The 23,299-nt window shown below is 39.2% G+C and overlaps 1 protein-coding gene across 2 annotated transcripts in view; it reads right to left on the reverse strand.

The window, feature by feature from the left end:
* dcc (DCC netrin 1 receptor) overlaps positions 1-23,299 on the reverse strand; it is a 1,120,333-nt gene that overhangs the window by 411,454 nt on the left and 685,580 nt on the right. For both annotated transcript variants that reach the window (XM_008117567.3, XM_008117566.3), the window contains exons 6-7: positions 8,121-8,275; positions 3,313-3,433 (exon numbers count right to left, since the gene is read on the reverse strand). In XM_008117567.3, the coding sequence (XP_008115774.2) occupies positions 3,313-3,433; positions 8,121-8,275 (276 nt within the window). The remainder of the gene's footprint in view (positions 1-3,312; positions 3,434-8,120; positions 8,276-23,299) is intronic.

Here is a 23,299-nt window from a genome sequence, read left to right on the forward strand (position 1 = left end):
CCAAAGAGCAGCCATGGAGTGCCAATACTGGAGCCTCTAGGTCAGTGATGGCCAACCTATGACACGCGTGTCAGCACTGACACGCCTAGCCATTTTTGCTGACACGCTGCCGCATGCAGATTCATTGGATGACTATGTCTTTTGTGGCCAAATTCGGTGTGATTTGGTCCAGTGGTCTTGTTTTTTACTCCATGGGAATTATGCACATTACATTTACTATTATATTATTATATTATTATTCATTATTCATGACTACATTGAAACCAGAATATAGAGAAATTAGCGTGGAAACTGCAAGAGGTACCATAGATTGTTGTACATGGAAATACTGGTAGTAAATAGTTTTTGATTCATTAAATACAGTTATATATTACAATTATACATTTTTGTTATTTAAACTATACATAGTGCAAAATTATGTTTTTTCTCTCGAAGTGACACACCACGCAAGTCATGCTAGGTTTTTTGGTGAATTTTGACACACCAGGTGCAAAAGGTTGCCCATCATTGCTCTAGGTGTTACTTGTTATGATGTACAATATATAGCATCATTTTGGCTTGCTTGGTCAACAATGATCTAGCTCCTTCCTCTTTGGGATAGTATCTCTTTAAGAGAAATGACCAAGGAAGTTAGGCTTCAATTAAAAAGACAGTTAAACCCCTCAAAGAGTAACATAAACATAGATGTTCTAAAGAGGAAGGAAAGTTTTTTGATAACATGTGAGAAAATTAGGAAAGAATAAAATGACATATCTCTCTTTTTCCCTGGAGATGCTATTGAGTGCCCTGCAGTTTTTGTTTTTTGTAACATAAGCCAAGAGTGTATAGTATTGAAACTTTCTTTAAAAATAAATAGAAAAGGGACTATTTTAATTATTCATCAGAATCATAGAGGTAAAGAATTGCTTTAGAACATTATAAATATAATGGTGCCTAAACATGCTAAAGGAATCTAATCCCATCTGATCTTGGAAGCAAAGTAGGCTCAGTACTTGGATAGGAGACTACCTATGGATACCAAGAAATGCAGGCTATATTTCAGAGGAAAGAACTGGCAAAATCACTTTTGAAGATTCCTAGCCTAAGATAACCCTATGAAATTTGTGGAGTTACTATAGATTAACAGGCAGCCTTGTAGTCAGCATGGTAAAGTGGCTTGAGTGTTGGACTATGACTTTGGAGACCAGGGTTCAACTCTCCTCTTAGTTATGAAATCCACCTTGGGCACATCATACTCTTTTAGCCTTACATTAAAGGGTTTTGGCCATGGCATCTGAATTAAGTAGAAAGCTGAGTCACACAAAGTTGCTCATGTCTTCTAGGCAGCATTTGTTCTGGTGGGACTGCAGACAAAGCAAGCACATTTATAGATATGCTATTAGTTGCACAATACACAACAGAACAGTGATGTAGTAGACCACTACTTAACTATGAGAATCTGAATTATACTTGAATAGCACAGCTAACCCAGATGCTTTCTTGATGGTGCTTCAGAAGGCCCTTCCTCACAGCCATGTAACCCAGACTATCAAGGCAGAAAATCCCACAATATCTGCTTTGAACTGAGTTATCTGAGTCCACACTGCCATATATTCCAGTTCAAATAAGATAATGTGGGATTTTATACAGCTGTATGGAAGGGGCCCAAGAAACCCATTAAGTTACAGCATTTAAAAAATCTTCCCGTTAATTGAGATTACAAGCACATTTGCACTTTTCGTGAGTTCTTATTTGGAAACATGTGACCAGAATAACAAGCATACTGAAATCACCTTCTAGAAAATTCAAGAATGCCAACAACACCAAGAAAAGAAAACACTTAATAATATAGGATGGGAAAGTAATATATTTGGGTGTCTACTCCCATAGTCCTCCAAGGTGGCTATGAGATTCTTGCATTTGTAATGAAAACTATTTACTAAAACTATTGGACATTATGTGCCCTTTCTCATATCTAATAATGGGACACTTGTAGAAACAACTGCAAGGTTAAACAGTAAATCAAATCAGCATCATCACTATCACATTTTTGTAAATTATACATGCCACAATATTTGTGTGAATTAGCCCTTGATTTACATTTCTATGAATATAATTAAAGATGAATAGCTTCAGTGACTTAAGACTATTTTGAGTCTTTTTGATTTTCCAAGGGAGAGGAACAAAGGTGGAATTGGTTTTATGCCACTGCCTCTCTAATCTATTTGTTCATAACTGTTTTTTCTAAATTGTATTTATTTTGAAGCTTACAAAAAAGTGAGTTTCAACAGAGAGATATCTGAGTAATATGCAAACAAACAACCCCATGTTAAAACAGATTAACATGGTATTGCCTAAAAACTGTTATATATCCAACCTTCCGTATTCACGGATTCTGCATCTACAAATTCAACCAAAAGCAAATGCTGATTTTTGCCATTTTATAAAGGGATGCCATTTGTTGCACCACTGTTGCTTTCATGGATTTTGGTATCCATGGGAGGGCCTGGATCCAAACTCCAGTAGATACCAATGGCTCACTGTATCTGTAACAAACATTTCACTGCTTCCTTACCCAGTATTATTGAGAAAGTCAATTAGTTTCAGACATTCAATTATTTTAACTAGTTTTTCATATTGAAGAGTAATCTTTATTAAACTAATCAGTATCACACTGGTTTTGGGATATTCTACTTTCTTGAGTCAGCTGGGGCTTATATGTCATTGGGATGGTAAATATAAAGGAGCTGTCCTGAGTGTTGAAACTATTTTAAGGTTAACCTGGACCCAGGATACTGAGTGGATTTGTTGAGTCAATCACGTAGAAGCAGTCAGATACCACTGCCATTTTCTTCACAACACAACATATTTTAATCATAGCAGGGAAGGATAAGTTAAGTTTGTAAGGAGATGAAGCATTTATTGGTGCAATGGCCTTTTCTTTTACCTTCTCAATATATGTCCAGAGTGTATCATAGATCAGGACAAATGATAAAAACAGACAAAATATAAAACACAGACATGATTCTGCATAGTAGTAGTATGATTTCCTCCTTCTAAGGAGGCAATGGAGGGATAGTCCTGGAATATTTCTGCATCTCTAATGAACCCTTTTAGTAGCTGTTCCAAGGGCAGAGCATATTGTGTTTCTGCTGAAATGAAAACAGATGGCACACAAAGATGAATGATGACTTGCTGGGCTTGCTATAGACTGCCGAATGCAATTGCACTACCGCTAGCAAAAGGTCAGGGGCCAGTGAGGGTCACGTGGTTCAAGGCTCTGGTAATCCTGCTAATTAAAGACAGAAATTCTGCATATCCTTTTCATCTTACCAGGCTCAGGGATGATTAGCTGTGCGCTGGTCTGTGCGTTTCCGGCATCATTTTCAGCTACGCACTGGTAGAAGCCTTCATCTGACTTTACCAACCCCAGAATTCGCAGGTTGCTGCCACCCTAGAGAGACAGAAAGAAGCAGAGAGAATTATCTCAAGATGTGTTTCACACACTTCAGATAGAAGAGACCCACTGAGTTCATATTACAAGAGATTTGGACTAAAGATCTGGAAGGACTTCCTGGTGATGTGAGCTGTTTGACAGCTAGATTGACAGCCTTAGAAAAATAGTGGTGCATCCTTCCCAGTGAATTAGAAGAACAGCTCAGACTAGTAGCTGCTTTCCTAGATCAAGGCTGAATTGGATGATATCATCTTGATACTACAATTTTGCAGGGAAAGGATGGGCAAAATATAGCTCACAAGACTGCTTGCAGCTTCTATCCCTGGGCCAGCCTTGGGCTCCCACAGACCTCCCTCAATACCCACACCTTCAGGGAAAAATGATTATTTTCCACTAAAATGGGAACTATCTTAATTAAAGGTTTTCCCCTGACGTTAAGTCCAGTCGTGACTGACTCTGGGGGTTGGTGCTCATCTTCATATCTAAGCTGAAGAGCCGGCGTTGTCCGTAGACACCTCCAAGGTCATGTGGCCGGCATGACTGCATGGAGCGCCGTTACCTTCCCGCTGGAGCAGTACCTATTGATCTACTCACATTGGCATGTTTTCAAACTGCTAGGTTGGCAGAAGCTGGAGCTAATAGCAGGCGCTCATTCTGCTCCCGGGATTTGAACCTGGGACCTTTTGGTCTGCAAGTTCAGCAGCTCAGCGCTTTAACACACTTCGCCACCGGGGCTCCTGGGAACTATCTTAAAGGCTTTGTAACCATAGATGCCCCTGGGAATGATTATGTTGGGAGTTAGGGTCCAACAATATCTGGACAGTTGCACAATTTCCAGTTTCAAGTAAGGCCAAAATAAATAAGACAATTTATTTATTTATTTATTTATTTATTTACCATATTTGTACCCCACCCTTCTCAACCCCAATGGGGACTTAGAGTGGCCTCACATATCGGCAACAATTCAATGTCTTTATATTGTAAAAGGCTTCCTATATATGTCTACTTTCAATCACTAGAGATTATAAATATGTGAGCATAGCAGGGCATCTTTCACCCAGTTACAGTCAGCCTTTCACATTCACTGGAGGAAGGGGTGCAGGGCACCCGTAAATTTGGAAAACTTCATATAAATAACTGCAATTGAGAGAATATTGCTCTAGGAATCTAGATCCTCCAATACAACACAAACATGAATTTCTGCTAAAAGCTGACCACAAACTTCTGCTGGGGAATCATAGAATCATAGAGCTGGAAGAGACCCCATGGGCCATTGAGTCTGACCCCCTGCCAAGAAGCAGGAAAATCACATTCAAAGGACCTAGAGTTTCCTAGATAGTTTCCAGCACAACAATATGGTCAACTTCCAGAGATCTGGAGGACTTTGCTTCATCAGAGTGTGGCGGAATCTCCTCTGGAGGTTTCTAAGCAAAGGCTGGGTAGCCATGTGCTGGAGGTGCTTTGATTCTGTATTCCTTCATGGCAAGGGGGTTGGGCTGGATAGCCGTTGTGGTTTCTTCTAACTCTAGGATTCTGAGATTCAATGAATAATCAATTTCACAAAAGTTAAACCTATAAATGTGGAGGGCAGACTGTAATTATTAACTTCATAACATTAGCAATTCTCTTCTGGAATGTGGCTTTGGAAATTACTGAAGGACACCATTTAAAACAACAAAAATTCTGAAAAGATTGGCTTTCATAAAACTTTGCTTTAAAAAAAAAACTATGTAAGGTAAGGTAAGATTATACAGTCAGCCATTCCTAACTGTCTTTCCCAGCCTTAAGAGGACTGTAGTAAAATGCACACTCATTTAAAAAATGTGCTGACTCCCATCGTTCTCTCAGCTGCCAGGAACTGGACTGGCGAGAAATAATAACAATACTGCAAATGCAGAAAACTAGCTCCAACTCCTTATGCAACACTTAAAATCACTTAAATTTGACATTAAAGGAGGTTGTATTGCATGGGAGGCATATTTGTTCCGATACATTTCATTGTGTTGTGAGCTGAAGATGAAAGCAAATACTTCCGATTAAGAAGATGGATTTGAAAGTCATCTCCACTGAGACCTAGGAGGATTTAAACAGCCACAAAGTTTGGGGGGAAGGTGCATGATTATATATCAGCAATACTTGGACAGGATTTCATCTTGCAGGTACTCTTGGCAGGCAATATTAAGCGATGCTGCATAACTTTGGCTTTTGAGGGAGTACTTTTGGCACCATTCTTGATTCAATTTTATTTTTTATGTCCTGTTTTGAATGATGCCCCTTATTAAAGCGTTCCTCTCTGAAAGGAAGATTCTGAAAGGATATATCTGCCCTTCTTGCAATTACATAATGAAATTTTCCACATCTTGGCAAGCAGAGTTATGACTGCCTGATTGTCTTTATTATAAACAGCAATGGCGAGTAAAGTTGCCTGAACTTGGATGCTCGTACCGCAGAGTAAATCTTCTTTGAAAAGAATGGGGAAAGTGCCTAGCCTTTTATGAACTAGAACAGGTTTAATTTAGATAATCATTGTCAATTTCACTTAATAGAAGGAACATTAATTAGGAAAGGGGCACTGCATAAGCAAGCTGATTTATAAGCTCAGCCTCTCAAAGCAAAGTCTTTATGGGGAGAAGCAATTATCACTTGGCCAATGTGTTTACTAAACTCTAGTTGAGTACTTCTCAAAGGAAGAAAGCATTTTAAAATACCTGACATTGTGTGTACACAGCTGTGATATTAGATACACGATACATTTAGATCAGCAACTGCACCTTCTCCATGAGTTCTTCTACCAGAATTCTGACTTATGGCGACCCCATGAATGAGAGTCCTCCTGTCCTGAAAAGGCCTGCTCAGGTCTTTCCATTTGGAATATGGTCTTCCTGTGTTCCTACTGGCTCCTCCTGATGTTTTGAACTTCCTAGAATCCTTGGTAATGGCCATACTGGTGGGGCTTCTGGGAAATGAAGTCCAAAGCTGTTCTAGCTTAGTTTCCTTCAACCTATTTCTCATATGGGACAAAAGTGAAGGGTCAAACTTATTAATCCCCCCTTAATTTTATTAATTTTCTATAGCGAACATGGGCATGTTACAATATTTAGTCAGGATGAAAATCAATCGTTCTGCTATCATGAGTCACAAACTGAATACCAGTTTTTTAATGGCAATGTGTTTTTCACTGATGCATTCACAAAGCTTATAATATTTATTTATTTACAGTATTTATATTCCGCCCTTCTCACCTCGAAGGGGACTCAGGGCGGATTACAATGAACACATATATGGCAAACATTCAATGCCAACAGACAAACAACATATATAGGCAGACACAGAGGCATTTAACATTTTTTTCCAGCTTCACGATTCCGGCCACAGGGGGAGCTGTTGCTTCACTGTCCACTAGTGTCTGTACTTCCTCATTCCTTTCCTCGTGTTTTGCTAGAAATTTTATGATGTTGTAAATTAGTTAAATTAGCCTCCCGCATAAAGCGTACCTAAATTTCCCTAATTGACAGATGCAACTGTCTTTCGGGGCTGCATAGGTCAACAGCAAGCCGGGCTATTTAATGGTCGGGGGCTTAACCCGACCCGGGCTTCGAACTCATGACCTCTCAGTCAGTAGTGATTTATTGCAGCTGGTTACTAGCCAGCTGCGCCACAGCTGGCTAGTAAAGATGAAGCTGGCTGGCAAAGAAAAGATGAAGCGTCCTCAAGGTAGGGTGCAACTACACTATAGTATTACTGCAGTTTAGCATCATTTTAACTGCCATGGCTCTATGCTATGGAAGCGTTGCAGTTGTACTTTGATGAGGCACCAGTACTTTTTTGGCAGAGAAGGCTAAAGATCTTGTAAAACTGCAGCTCCCATGATTCCATAGTATTGAGCCATGGATGTCAAAGTAGTGTCAAACTGCAATAATTCTATGGTGTAGATGCATCCAGATAGCTTCCTTTGCAATGAATGCCCACAGTGGGAGTGTTGCACTATTCGCTGAGTGTTTCTGGAAGGTGTTGTCCCCAAAAGTAATGATTTCATATTCTGTTTTTATGATGTTGCATTCTCAGTGAGAGCTAGCCATGCTCCATTATATTCTAGCCAAATAAATGCCTCACAATAATCTGCAGTTTGAAATTCAGAGGTTTTTAACGATGGTGACAGACGTTCAATATAGAGTTCTCTCTGAAAATTTCCTACAACTTGTCATCAGACTTGAAAACCCAAAATTGCTGTTAATGAGAAAACACTAAGAAAATTGCTGTTCATGATCAAATTAGATAACAGTTCAGATGAGTCTTCACATATAATGTGGGTGCTTTTAAAAAAAGGTAACTAGCAGTTATATGGAAGGGGTAATTTAAAAATCTAGTGCTTAAATGTGAAAATGGATTGATTTAATAATCCGGTTTAGTTCTAAGATTAACTCAATCATTAAACCCAAGTATTCTAGACTTGCTGAGTAGCAGCTTTAGAAGCTAAAGAAGGGAGATTTAAGTAAGTCATCACTATAACTACGTAGGTATGTCTTTTATCACTGTCGACCTTGATGTCATCTGAGCTGATCAATTCAGAGGCAATACTGCAACATACAAGGAAGGTAACCCCCACAATAAGTGAGGGAACATTGTACTCTCTTTTGGAGAGTCTTGCACTCTTTTGGTTGTGTAACAATTTTAAAATAATTACCACAATCTGAAAATAATCACTAGGAATGACGACTTCTCCATTCTTGATCCACTGCACTGTAGGGATTGGTTTACCGGAGACAGCACATTCGAACTCAATGTCCATACTTTCGTAGGCATAGAGATTTGAAGGATGATTGATAAACCATGGTGGAACTGAAAGAACAAAATAGAAAGAAAAAGCAACAGTTTGAGCAGAAATCAATGTACTTGGAGAAAGCTGCCAGCAGTAAGAATAATAATAATAATAATCATCATCATCATCATTTTCAATAATGCCAGCAACGTATACACACAACCACAATGAAGGAGTCTTAGGAGAAAACTAGACAATTAGTTCAGCACATTTTAGAAGAGGTACTAATTTGAGTGGTGAAAGACATCATTTGTTATAGTAGCATGCATCTGTACATCTTGCATTTAACATGTTTTGATTTGTGATTGATCATTAGAAAGTAAGCATCCCGTAATTTACTAGTCTGACCACAGTTGCACATGCCATTTTGTGAGAGGAAAAGCAGATTAATCTCAGGGAATGGTTATTCACTATAATATATAGTCTGACCCATACAGAATGCAGTGAAATGCAGCCATATGGGAAACACGTTTCCATGATGTTTACTGCTTCAAGACTGACCAAGCCATAGATGTTTTAGGCAAATTTTTGAAAATCTCACTGAGCAAATTGGCATCCTTTTTATTTGCTTAAGTATAACCTGAGGTTGGCTTTGTAGCATAAATTTTCAAAAGTTCACAGGAAGAAGACATGAGCCAGCTGATCTTTGCAGTGGACAAATTCTTATTAAGCTGGCAATTATCTGTTGTCTTGTATTACTAAAATGTATTAACACTTTTCTGTATATTATATGATATGCTAATTTAATTTAATTTCATCATTACCATAATACTAGTTATAGTATGATAGAAATTTGCAATTCAAGAGAAACTGCTAATAACATCACATTTCTAATGAGTTTTCTCATCATCATCATAAAAAAAAAAAGACGAGCAGGGGGGAAAGGGATGGGGTCTGTTCATCAGTTTTCAACAAGGAAACAATATTCATTATTTTGAATATTCATATCTGCCAGTATACCAGATTAGGTTTTAATTTTCAGGATAGCATTCATGGCTTATTTTTTGACAGAGAAAATGCAATTGTCCTTCTTGAGCAGCCATGCATAATGTCTGAATTATATTGTGTTTTTTTTACACAGTTTTATCAATAGCAAATGGCATTGTGTGCTGGTATGTGCATGTATAATAAGATAGTGTGTAGTTCCTTGGAATACAGAATTTATCCCAGAAAGACTGAAAGACTTTCATTTGTAGCTAATGGTCAACTCACATCCTGACCATTAACCATGAAAAATCAGGAGATAAATAGTACATCTTTGTTTGTTATAAATGTGGGGTATAAGTTGATCCTCTGTATCCAAAGATTCTGTATTCACGGATTTAGCCATCCATAGATTGAAAATATTGCCCCCTAAATTCCAAAAAGCAAGACTTGATTTGCCATTATTATAAGGGACACCATTTTACAATGCCATTGTATATAATGAGACTTGAGCATGCAGAGATTTTGACATACATAAAGGGTCCTAGAAACAAGTCCTAGTGGGTACCAAGGGCTCACTGTATGCTTTTCCTTGAACATCCTTAAAAAGTAAAAATGTCAAAATTAAAAACATCTATAGCAGTAAGATAAAATATTCAGGAGAGTTGAATGAGGGATTGACAAGAGGATAGAACTGGCAAAGTCATCTCTAAGTATTCCTTGCCTTAAAAAAATGAAATTCACGAGGTGACCATAAGCCACCAGATGACTTGATGGTACATAATATAGATATAACATGTAGTGCCACAATGCAACAGGAACAGGGCTTAGGGAGAAGAAGTCGATGGATCCCATGCAGCCACCATAACCTTAGGAAGGACTGGAGCTCCAAGCTAAACTCCACCCAGTTTGAACACAGGTATTCAAGCACATTCCTCAACACTCTCCTTGCCATGGAAGCTGGAAGAGGGGAAAACCATAATGGCAGTGGTCATTTTAACATCCCTCATCATAGCCACAGCCATTTATCATTTTTCCCATTCTTCTCTTTTCCTTCTTCAGTGACAGGGACTGAGAAGGTGGGACAAGTTGAGTCTGACATCCCTGACAGACCAGAAGAAGTCTTTAGCTATGAGGAGCATTGCATCTTTAAATAAGAATTCCCCCCTCATGAAATTTTCCTTCAGCCCCACAATTTCTAGTATTCCTAGCATTTCTAAAATGCCACAGTCCTAGACCAGAAATAGTCAAAACAAGTGGTTAATCAACAATGAGAGATTCAGAAACCTTTTTTTCCTATTCTCTCTTCAGTTTCTTTTATTTAGGATGCCATAATAACAGCTTAACAAAAGTGTGTGTATTGGTAACAGAATGCACAGATGGATGCCATGGCAATTTCTCTCTTTCTAACATATTTTCTGTGAGGTGTTGACTTCTCTTCCTCCTGACAAGAAATTTGCAGTATGCAAAGAAATATTTTCTCTCTCTGAACTAGGGATGTGAAGAATACTCACTAATATCCACAATGTCAATGGCAAAAGGGTGTTCTGATAACTGAGTTTAGGGGTGGAAAGAATATTCTAAATTATTTGAGGGGAAAAACATAGTTTTTGAGTGTTAAGAAAGTCTGACAAAAAGAATTACACACAGACAAGTGATTGGTTTCCTGTGCAGTTCCTGGCACACAGCAATATATGCAAAAATTGTACTTCTACACATAGAAATACTATCATTTGCACAAAAAATGTTTCTTCCTGTACAAAAGAGGCAACATTTCTGTGCAGCAATCAATGCCATTTTGCACAAGACACATGGTTTCCAAAGCCCAAGTGCATGTTTTCTGTAGCTGAAAAGCATAGGTATTTTTGCACAAGTGAATTTTCCCCCATCAATTTGCCAAAGTATGAATAGTGTCACTGCTCATACTTTCAGAAAACTTCAGGGACTTGGGAAGATAGGTCTAATCGTTTGTTCTTGGCTATGGAAATGAAATAGGCAAAGTTATACACTACAAATCTCTCTCATCCACTCCTCATGATATTTTTGAAGATGAAGGAATCTGAATTAAATGGAAGGATCATTATAGCCAAATTGTTAGTCCCAATAAATTCACACAAAACTCCTTGAAAAGTGGCCAAAGCTCCACAGTCACTTCTTGTTATAAGTATGCCAATAATGAAGCAAAGCCCCAAACAGCTGGCTATCCATCACTGAAGGTCCTGAGAACGTTTCAAAGGCATCCAAAGATAGAGTGCATTGCAGTGAAATGTAAACTCCTTCTGCTTAACAAGCTGACCTGTAGTGAAATAATTGCTGTCTTCTTTTGATGGGAATAAAATACAGTGCTAGTCTTTGATAGTGAGGAAGGAGGGAAGGCTAGTCATTCTCATACCATCTGAAGAAGTACGTGAGGCTGGTAAAAATCCAACAATCTATGGATTCCTAAAGTATTGCAGCAAATCAGATCTCTATAGCTTATTTAGGAAATGATTTCTTTATTTATATCCCTCCTTTTTCCCAACTTTGTTGTTTTTGCATATGATGAAGAACTGACATTCCTCTAGGTCAGTGTTCCTCAACCTGTGGGTGCCCAAATGTTTTGGCCTTCAACTTCCAGAAATCCTAAAAACTGGTAAATTGGCTGGGATTTCTGGGAGTTGTGGGCCAAAACACCTGGGGACCCACAGGTTGAGAACCACTGCTCTATGTTATCTCTGACTTATAGTGGTCCTCCCATAGGATTTCTTTGGCAGGATTTGTTCAGATGTTTGTCACCATCCTTCTCTGCAGCTTAGAGAGAGTGTGATTTGCCCAAGGTCACCCAATGGGTTCCCATGGCCATGTACAGATTCAAACCCTGGAGTCCTGAACACTTTTTTTTTTATGTCAGGAGCAACCTGAGAAACTGCAAGTCGCTTCTGGTGTGAGAGAATTGGCAGTCTGCAAGGACGTTGCCCGAGGATGCCCGGATGTTTCACCATACTGTGGAAGGCTTCTCTCATGTCCCAACATGGGAAGCTGGAGCTAACAGACAGGAGCTCACCCACTCCCTGGATTTGAACTTCCGATCTTTCAGTCAGCAATCCTGACAGCACAAGGGTTTAACCCATTGTGCCACCAAGGGCTCCTGTCCTGAACACTCATCCCACATTGAAATATTATAATGTTATACCAGTCAATAGGGCAGTGTTTCAATCTATTCTGAAAGTTTGGTTCCCCTGGATTTCCACCAAGAACATAATCTTTGTGCCTATATATATATATAAAGTACACACTGATTACAACATTCAAAACAGGCAGGAGACCAAAAGAACACAGCTGAACCTCATCTAGCAAGTATCTGATTGAAAATGTCCATAGTAACTGCCTTTCAGAATAAGGCTAGCATTATAAATGTTATACAGTGCATATGGACACTGTTAAAATGCAATAAAAGCAGTCCATGAATAGGGAATCTGAGCATTTGAGGCCAAGTGATTTTTAAAAAATCAATTTCTTGGTGTACAAAAGGAAGTAAAAGGAATCATTTCTGAAATGGGTGATTATCTATTTTCTCCTTTATACCATTATAAAACTGCCATTCCACCCCTGTGGGCAGGTAACTTTAAAAAGCAATTTTTCATGGACCAAGAATGCCCTATGTCTTTATTTGCCATTCATTCTGCTTGGTGGTAAGACATGGAATCCTTTTCTGAAGTTGAGGGAGCACTTGAGATACCATAGAAAAAATCCAGAAATTTATATAATAAATTGACCAAGTTGTCCTGGCAGGCTACTAAATGTTCACCAGTAAAAAAGCACATTATACAAGATGCATCAGTAGGCGATTTTACCATTCACAGCCATATATTCCTTAGCAAACATGCTGCTTTCATTCTGGAAAAAAAGTCTAGCCAGATATTCTGTAATGCATAGTTCGATCACTTCCAATAGTGCTAGTCAAGTCAAAAGTGGCAGCTGTCTTCAGTTGTCCAAACTTTTGCTGGTTCTACTCTGAAAAATAAATGCAGTTTAACACCACTTTAATTGTCACAGTTCCATGCTATGGAATCCTGGGAGATGTAGTTTGGTGAAGCACCTTTTGCCAGAGAAGTTGAAAGACTTTGTAAAACTACAACTCCCACAATGTCAAACTTCCACTTTTCATGTTACATTCTCTGGTAAAGAATGGCTGGCATCACAGATCATCAATGAAACAACAATGATGAAGTTCCCAACAAAAGAAATCCAATTAAAGCATTCCTATGGGGCTGAAAATCATGATGTTGGAGAATGATGTCTGCTGTGCTCCAACATTGAGAACAGGCAGCTGGAGAAATCAGGGCTTCAAATGACATGAAATCCCCTGTTGTACAGTAGAAGGAACTCTTCACTCCTGTGAGGAAGCCAAATACCTTAATGCAGTAAAGTGGTCTCCTCAGGAACAAAAACAGCACACAGACACAAAGCTGTTCATTCCAAACAGAAGATTTTTCTTTCTGAAGTTGCAGTAATTGTACAAATACTGTAACAGAATTTACAGTATGTACAACCCCATTCTCTCTTCTATCTTCATCCATCAACCTGCAACCCTCATCAACTCAAAGTTACTACAAACTTATAGGCAACAGTCTCAGCACTCAGCTACCAAACCTCAATTACAGTGAATCTGTGGTTGATCCTGAGACATTGATTCTGTTAGCACTTAAAGAAATGCTGGGTAATTTACACACTCTGACTTTGGAGTGGATGAAGCATCTCAATGTGTTCCATGACTGGATGAGTGCTGCAAGTATCATCCCCCAGTGCCTCAATCTGGAAGTTTGGGGGAAAAAACAGTTGAAGACTAGGTGCTGCCAGGCAAGTGAACAGGATGCCAATCAAAATATGTCAACACTGATAAATATCATACTAAATAATGAATATCATATTACTATAGTCATATTATTCAATGGTTATATACAACCACATGATTCAAAGGAGACAAAAGTCACCACCAAGAGGTCAATGTAATGTATTGTACTCAGCCAAAATAACACCAGAATTAAAATAAAACAGTGTCAAGATCTAAAAACACAACAAAATATTACATGCTATGGAAAACAGCATTTAGCAAGACATCCTATGTGCTACACCATTTGTTTATCCCTAACTGTTGATTCATATAAAAATTGTTATCGTGATAAGATAATGCTTAGTCTTTCCAACATGAGCCATAATGTAATGATGGAGCCATTGATAGTGCATCTTAAAGGGATGCCATCAGTATGGCGAACTTCCACATCAAACTATTCCTCTTGCCAGGATTATGCTGGCAGCACCCTAGTCTTCAACTATGAACTAGCCCAAGAAGTGGAGTCTGGGACAATTGCAGATGAAAAACAACTTCAGTGATTTTTGCTACACAATAGTTTGGTACTTGAGGCAGAAATCTCTGCAAATGCCACAAGGCCTTGGAAACGTTGCTGTTTCCCAAACATTACATTTCCCAACTGAAACCATGTTGGTTGAGAAATAATGGCAGATTAAGTCACAACAAATTACTTTCCTAAACTCTGAGTACCTCTCTTCATTTTTTGGCAGGAAAATCAGATTCATAATCATAGATAAAAAGGTATTTCCTTACTTACTGTATTTATACCCCGCCCTTCTCACCCCGAAGGGGACTCAGAGCAGCCTTACAATAGGCAACTATTTGATGCCACATAAAACAGACGTATAGTAAAATGAACATATACATGAAAACATAAAATTAAAAAGCATACAAACATTCAAACTAATACCTTTAAATGCTATGCAGAAGCCCAGTGCCTACCTAGTGTCAGGGTCGGCCCGACGGCCCTGCTGAAAGCACAGGCTGAACAGATGTCTCAGCCCATCTATCTCCTTACAATCTGTCTCCTTCTTGGAAATGTATTTCATGGCTGAGCAAGCTCCCAATTTGTTTTCGCATTGATCACAGTGATGAGCATAAAAACTAGCACTAACGTTTGAGCAATCACCTGTGTGGAGTGGTAGTATTTGGCAGTAAAACCCATGAGACTGGAATCCACAATTGCCTCTACACCTATGGATTTATCTTTCTTCTCTTCCTGCTCCTATTTTATGATTATATACATATCCAAGAGCCACATAGCGCATATACATAGCAACAAGTTGAGAAGATGAGACTATTATTTCCATGGTTGTGTGATATAGAGTAGACATGGAAAGCAAAGAAGAATAAATTGTGATAACACTGTGGGAGTAATGTGTGACACATTGAAATGGAATCTAATTCTAAGGAGAATGACTATTTTGATAGCATTAGTAATGGGTATGCTCCCTCAGCATGCATTGGATTGGCTCAGAAATAAGAGGAACTACTTTTCCAACAGATTGGGGAATGGGTCAGATCCCCCCCCCCCAAAAAACAACCCAAATTTGCATTGATTTGGAAAGCAATAAAACTCTCTTGCCAGAAAATTCACTCTGTCTTCTTTTCATCACCTATCTGCCAATTTTCCAAATCTTTTCCTTGCTCCCTTCTTTACTCCTTTTCCCCTGCTGCCTATGAAGCAGGTGAAAAAAGACAAATGATTCTCTTTTGCTTCCTTTTCCAGAACTTAGCATATTTCTACATATATGCTATGCCATGGCAAAGTAGACCTTTGGGAAATACAAGGACTTCTTTCCTCAAGTCCTATTGATATCCATAGTCCTGGGGGGGGGGGGGGGTGGAGTAACTACATTTTCGAAGGTTCTTAGCTTGAGCTAAGTAAGAGGAGAGTTCTAGGATTGGATTTTAATACTGGAGACATCACTAACTAGCACTGTACTTATCTCCATGAGAGACAACATAACATTTTTAGGAATGTGAAGATCTGTCAACTTCTGTCTAGGAGACCTTTTCTACATTTTCATCTTGCTTTTATTTCCTATCATACAGTGAAGCTTTGGCATTTCTTCCCACATAAAAATCACATTTGTTTTAATGCATGTTTCCTAATTTATGCAATCATTTTGTTCAATTTTCTTAAATTACCCAACTTTTCACCCTTGATATATGGTATATGCATTTTAGGGTAATTTTGGAAATCTTCTATAATCCTTAGAAATGTGTGTATGCTCAAGGTGAAATTAGCCTTTTCTTGCAGCATATTCTGGGAGGTGTGAAAATACTCTTTTCCCAGGGACTGGTGAATTAATTCCCATCACTTAGCATTCTGGTGTCTGGAGAAGTATTGTTTTGTATTTCCTGATGTGTGTGTGTGTGTGGGGGGGGTGGTGGTTAAATTATGAATATTGCAGATCTACTACAAATCTCATTTCACTTCTAGCAAACTCATGCTTGTGACAACAGGAGATCACATTGAGGATAGGTCCTCTCCTTGGACCCTTGGTTTGACCAAGGATCCAAGGAGAGGACAGTCCAAGATAACTCAGATGATCTTTAAACAATTAGTGGACTAGTACCTAGCTGATTACTGAACCCAAATAGGGCTTGCAAATAATTACGTATCAATGAGGAGCCCACATGATTCTGTCCTAAATCTAATTTTGCCTCTCAGCTTTACAAATATCCTGGATGAAGAAACAGAAAATATGCTGATCATTTTTTCTCCAATTATATAATCTTGAAGATGACCTTAACAGATTGGAGAAGTAAACTAAAAGTAACACAATGAATTCTGCAAGGGCTGCAAAAGATATAGTTACATCTGGTTTGTGCAAATTTCTTAGTAGACCATGAGCCAACAATGTGATGTTGAGGGAAAGAAAGTCAGTGCAGTATTAGGCTTAGTCTAAAGAGCACTGCCCAGATCTAGGAAAGTAATCACTGTATTTATTTTGATAGACTTCACCTGAAATACAGTTATAGACACCATAATTTAAAGATAAGAGCAAGCTGGAGGGTGACTAAGATGGAGAACAGGGAGAAATAGTCTGAATAGGGAGATGTTATTTTCTGCTGTTCCATAGAACAGGAGATTGACCAATTACTAGATTCCAACCTGACTACCTTGGAAAGAAATGTTTGGAGACTTTGAAGCAGAAAGTGGGTATCTAATCAGGGGTGCTATAGTATTTGATTTCTGAGTGTCAGAGGGTTAGACTAGTTGATCCTATTTCAGTATGTAACGTGCACAGGCCGGGCTGTGGCGCAGGCTGGTTAGCAACCAGCTGCAACACATCATTCTGACCAAGAGGTCATGAGTTCGAGGCCAGCTCGATGCCTGCGTCTGTCTCTGTCTCTGTTCTATGTTATGGCATTGAATGTTTGCCTTATATGTGTAATGTGATCTACCCTGAGTCCCCTTTGGGGTGAGAAGGGCGGAATATAAATACTGTAAATAAATAAATTTTCCAAAATCTAAAAAAATCTGAAATCCCAAACACTTCTGGTCTTTGTGCTTTGACTGTGTATTCCTGCTTGGCAGGGGATGGACTGGGTGGCCATTGTTGTCTCATCCAACTATATGATTCTATGGTTCGATGATTTGATATTCCCAGACATTTTGGAAAATGGATAGTCAACCTGCAACTGCCTAGGTGGGCTTATCTAAAATTCTAGATCGAGAAATAAATATGAAAAGGTGTACTGAAAAGTTGATGATGAACTCTTGGTGTCAAGAAATACATTTTTATAGACATTTTACCCACAGATTACCAGAAACCTGCAATGTAAATAAATAGATATGAAGATGTTACAGAAGCTGTAAGAAATGTTTGATAAAGTTCTCTGGATTGAAGAGGGACTCCCTTGATGAAAAGGCGAATTTAAAATAAATGGGGATATAATATAAAGAACAATTTCAATTGAGCCAGGCTACTTTCTTACTGTTCTGCCAATTTGTTGCTCTAGGGATTGAATAACCTTTGTTCTCCACTCTAAAAGTTAAGTGCAGATGGATGAAAGGGAATCAAACCCAGCCTTTCAGCTATAGGCAGTCCATTACATTCCTGCCCTTCTAGTTTTGATGAAGTGGCTCCATTTTGATCAAATAGGAAGAAATCATCAAACTCTAATTTGAATAGCAGTAAGCAAGTAATCCAAGGCCACTTGGCATAAAGGGGCTGCTCTTTTGCATGTGTTGTTCAGTAGGATGAAAATCACATGGCAGCTTTAGACTGTGTACAGAGTTCCTAGTAGAGGAATGGTTCTGGAATTTCAGAAGAAACAATAGAGGAAAGGTGTGTATCACAAGTAGAAAAGCATCACCAATGTCCTATTCCCGCATATTATTAAATGATTTAAATCTCAGTCATATTTTGGAAGGCAGGTAGGGATGTAATTATAATGGATTACGTATATCCAATTTACACCGAGATAATCTAAATTGGATAAAATCAATGAAGTCACCAACAGGATGCCAGCTATCACATATGTTACCCAAGAACAAACTTAGCCAAGTTAGGAAAAGTTTGCTAGGAAGGTACAGATTGGAGACAACAAATACAACAATGTGTATTGCTGCAACATGCACTAGTGGAAAGATGACCTGCACTAAGGAAATCACAGCGTCAGGTATTCCAATGAAAATGTTCAGTTTTAATCATAGTTTCTACAGTACTGACACATGACATAGGAATGACAAAGGACTGCAACTCAAGTCCTGAATCCAACATCCCCTTAGTATGACATAAAAACCCATGCTGAGATATATTCATAGCTGCACTATGAAATCTCTAGTTCTCCGTAGTGCACAACTACAATGCCAATGGTAGAATGCACAATTGCAATGTTTAATCACAATGCAAAGTATAGAATACATAGTCACAATGGAAAGTACAGGATAGATTTTCTATTGCTTAATCACAATGCAAAGTATAAGATATGTCATTACAATGCATAATCATCATTGTAAAATAAAGGACGCACAGCTTACAACTTACAAAGACAAAGAACAGATGAACAAGCTGGATAACACTGCTTGTGCTGCTATCAGCACAATATATTCATTGTGCAATTGTGACTTTTTGTTCTTATATGTATAGTGTGAGTTATACTGATGTATACCCCTAAGTGAATTTTGGCCTATAGAAATTTCAACCTAGCAATTTGACTACTGCATGGGAAAAATGAGTTACTTCACATTTGGATGAAATGCATTCAAATCAGGTAAGTAGAAAGATCTAAATGACAAACCTTTAGAAAGAATACCTCTTTTATTATATAAACCATTCTGTGTTTTAGAATTATATTAAGAACAAAGCTGCTTACGAGCAGAAATGCTGTCAAGTTGAGTTTAGCTGAAGTAATATCTTGAAATGAAAACTTGGCCATGTTTAAAATAATCCTTGATCCTAACATTTAAAACTCAGCAAATGATGCTGAAGGTGCCAGAAACCCAGCATGCTTCTTATTGATAAGATCTGCACCCTGCCTAAATTCAAAAGATAAAATTTGTCTTGCTGAGATCACCTCAATATCTCTCAGGGGCAAGAATACAAACAGCATCTCAATTTTCTCAATATAGCACTCTTTCCTTCAGAACAAATGAAATCCCTTAGCAGCATTTAGATTTCTAAATAATTTAATGATTTCTTGTACTTTATTAACTTGCATATGTCTACAAGACAACCACATTTGTTGTAGCTTGTGGTATGTGCATGTGTGTGTAAGAGAGAGGGATGGAGGAAAGGATTCAGCTTGTTTGTGGGGTCGACACAGTCCAGATCTTTGTGTTCTTCAAACCAGGCAGGCATGAAAGCAGATGACAAAGCACTAGAGCAAGCTACCCCCACCATATAGCATATCCACTATCTTTAATATGGGGTGATGTACTATGTTGAATGTTTATCATTTAGAACAATAGAGAAAACTGCTCACCATTGGTCTAGTTTAATATTGAATATGCTCACTTAGAATAATAGAGTTGGAAGAGACAACAAGGGAACACAAGCTTGACAGATGGTGATCCAGTCTCTGTTTGAAAAAACCAGAGAAGGAGACTACACCATACTCTGAGGTAGTGTATTCCACAGTTTCTCCTTACATTCTGGTGAACTCAATGTTCCTGCAATTTGAATCCATTGCTCCATGCCCCAGTCCCTGAAGCAGCAGGAAACAAGTTGACTCCATCTTTAATATGGCATCCTTTCAAATGTTTAAGCATGGCTAGCATGCTACTCTCACCTTTCTCTACTCCAGGCTAAACATAGCCAACTCCCTAACCTAGCCTCATAGGGCATAGCTTTGAGACCTTCTACCATTTTGCTCTCTCTCCTCTGGACACATTTCAGTTCATCAATATCTTTCCTGAACGGTGACTCCCAGAACTGGACACTGTGTTTGAAGTGAGGTCTAATCAAAGCAGAATAGAGTGGGATTACTACTTCCTTCGATCTAGATATTATGTTCTTATTGATGCAACCTAGGCCCCTTCCACACAGCCATATAACCCAGAATATTATGGCGGATAAACCACAATATCTGCTTTGAACAGGATTATCTGAGTCCACACTGCCATATAATCCAGTTAAATGTGGGTTTTATACAGCTGTGTGGAAGGGGCCCTAGAATCACATTGGCTTTTTTAGCTGCTGCCTCATGTTGTTGTCTCATGTTCAGCTTGTGGTCTCATAGGACCTCTTTTTACACAGGGCGTTTTTCACCCAGTTCTTCCACTTGGTGACTGGGTCTGTTTAGCATCATCAAACAATGTTGTCTTGGTCCCACCCACATTCCTCCTGAAGTGGAGGGAAAGCATTGCAAGACACTTCTTCCTCCATGACGGAGAGGAAAGTGTTTTTCGGGTAGTTCTGATGGAGCTACCCACACGTTCCTCTCCATTTCCCCATATGATTGAGGAAAGGATGATGGGGCAACATGCATTGCCACCCTTTCTCCCATATGATGGGGAAAGGAGGGAGGGCCCATGGGGCGCCCCAAGCCACCTCGCGTGCTTTCCCTTTCGCCAACAATTGCCGGCGAAATGGTAAAGCTCCAGAGGATGAGTGAAGAGGTCCACAAACTACAAGATCCCATTTACACATTTTGCTGTCAACCAGCTGTCACTCATATTCCACCTGTAAACTTTGACTCAAATCTCCAATCTGTTAAGGTCACTTTGAATTCTGATCTTGTCCTCTAGAGTATTAGCTATTAGGCTTGATCGATCCATGAAAAATTTGATTCTAAACTCGTTTCAAAACTAGAGGGGGGCAGCTTTTCGTTTCTGATGGTATTTCCGAATTTGGCCCCCCAAAATTTTCGAAATTAACGAAAATTCGTTATTTTCAAAATTAATTCGTTAATGGCGGACGCGCATGCGCAATTCCCAAAAACAGCACAGAGGGAGAGGACTTTACAGGACTCTCCCACCCTCATTTTTTGAGTGATCTTCTTCAAACTTGGTACAGTGGTAGAACACATTTAACACTGATAGCTCACCAAAATTTGGAACGTTTCCCTTATCCTCTGATTTTTGGAGAATTTTCATAGCTTTTATAATAAACCATTTTTTAATAATTGCAGAAATCTGTTCCTGGTTTGAAAGTCTTATTTCCTGTTAAATTGGGTTGTCTTTACTGTGAAAGTCATTGTTCTACTTCAGAAACTTTGTTTTTGTGGCTGAAACTTTGTTAAATTGGTGTGTGTGCGATATATATTGTGTATATATATATATATATATATATATATATATATATATATAGTCCCTGCTTATGTGTGTGTATAGGTAAAGGTAAAGGTATCCCTTGACGTTAAGTTCAGTCATGTCTGACTCTGGGGGTTGGTGCTCATCTCCATTTCTAAGCCCAAGAGCCAGTGTTGTCCATAGACACTTCCAAGGTCATGTGGCCGGCATGACTACATGGAGTGCCATTACCTTCCCAGAAACACCCAGAAAATGGGAATTCCAGACAGGAAACAATCAGGGCCAGCTAATACCTCCCAACAAAGGATTCCCCCAGGTAGGAAGCAGCCAGGCTTTGAAGCTGCAAGGCTATTCAATGCTAATCAAGGTGACCAATTGCAACATTCACACTTGCCTCCCACAGACAAGAGTTCTTTCTCCCACCCTGGACCTTCCACAGATATATAAACCCCACTTGCCTAGCTTCGCACAGACGTCAAAACCTCTATGTCTGCCACAGATGTGGGTGAAATGTCAGGAGAGAATGCTTCTGGCACATGGCCATAGAGCCCGGAATACATACCACAACAGTGTGATCCCGGCCATGAAAGCTTTTGACAACACAACCACAGTATCCATTCAAGTTCATGTAGCGTGGTATGGACTGGAGACCTGTATTGGGGGGAGGGAGGGTGCGAATCTGGGCCCCTGGGAGTCGTAGTCCTCCCTCCCTCCCTCCCTCCCCGGGAGCAGCCGAGGACGGGCCTGGCCCACACCCCCTCGCATCCCGGGCCTCTTCCTCCTCACCGCCGGGCCCCTCTCTGTCTCTCTCGGTCTCTCCAGGCCTGAGCTGAGGCGAGGCGGCGGCGGCCATTTTCCCCCTCCGTCTTCCTCCTCCTCCTCCTCCTCGGCCTCCTTCCCCCTCGCCCCCTCCCATTGGCTGAGCCCGTGACGCCCCTTTTGCTGAGGGGCAAAAGGAAAGGAGTTTGGGTGATTTGCAAAAGCTTTTTTTCCTAACAAAAAAAACGAAGAAATAAGAAAAAACGGCCTCTCGCGATTCGAAACCGCGATATCCAGACGTGTGGACAATCAAGGTCGTATATTGCTTCAAAACAAACGAAAATAACGAATTAATAACGGGTAACGGGGAAATCGAATTATTTGAGCAAGCCTATTAGCTATCCCTCCCAGTTTGGTGTCATTTGCATATTTTTTTGGTAACAGTTTATTATAGTTATGGTATACAACAGAACAACAGATCATAGCAGATATAATCAAGTAACAGTAATTTTGATATATACATGCATATTTCTACATTAGTCAATCAATCAGTTATTTCTGACATTGAATGCATATTAGTATTAGTAACTTAATTTAAATCATTTAGTCTTGCTATTTCTACATGTTATCCACTATTTCACTCTATACTTTCTTCTCATTTAATTTTTTAATATAAGTTCACCATAACACTCAAACAACAACACACGACGTATTGAAGACCATACACGTATCCCAAGCCCCTATCCCACACAAAATAAAACCTCTTCCCCACATCTGTGCACCCTTCACCATGACTTCCAA

This window comes from Anolis carolinensis, chromosome 2 (genome assembly GCF_035594765.1).
Source record: "Anolis carolinensis isolate JA03-04 chromosome 2, rAnoCar3.1.pri, whole genome shotgun sequence".
NCBI classification, from domain to species: Eukaryota; Metazoa; Chordata; class Lepidosauria; order Squamata; family Dactyloidae; genus Anolis; species Anolis carolinensis.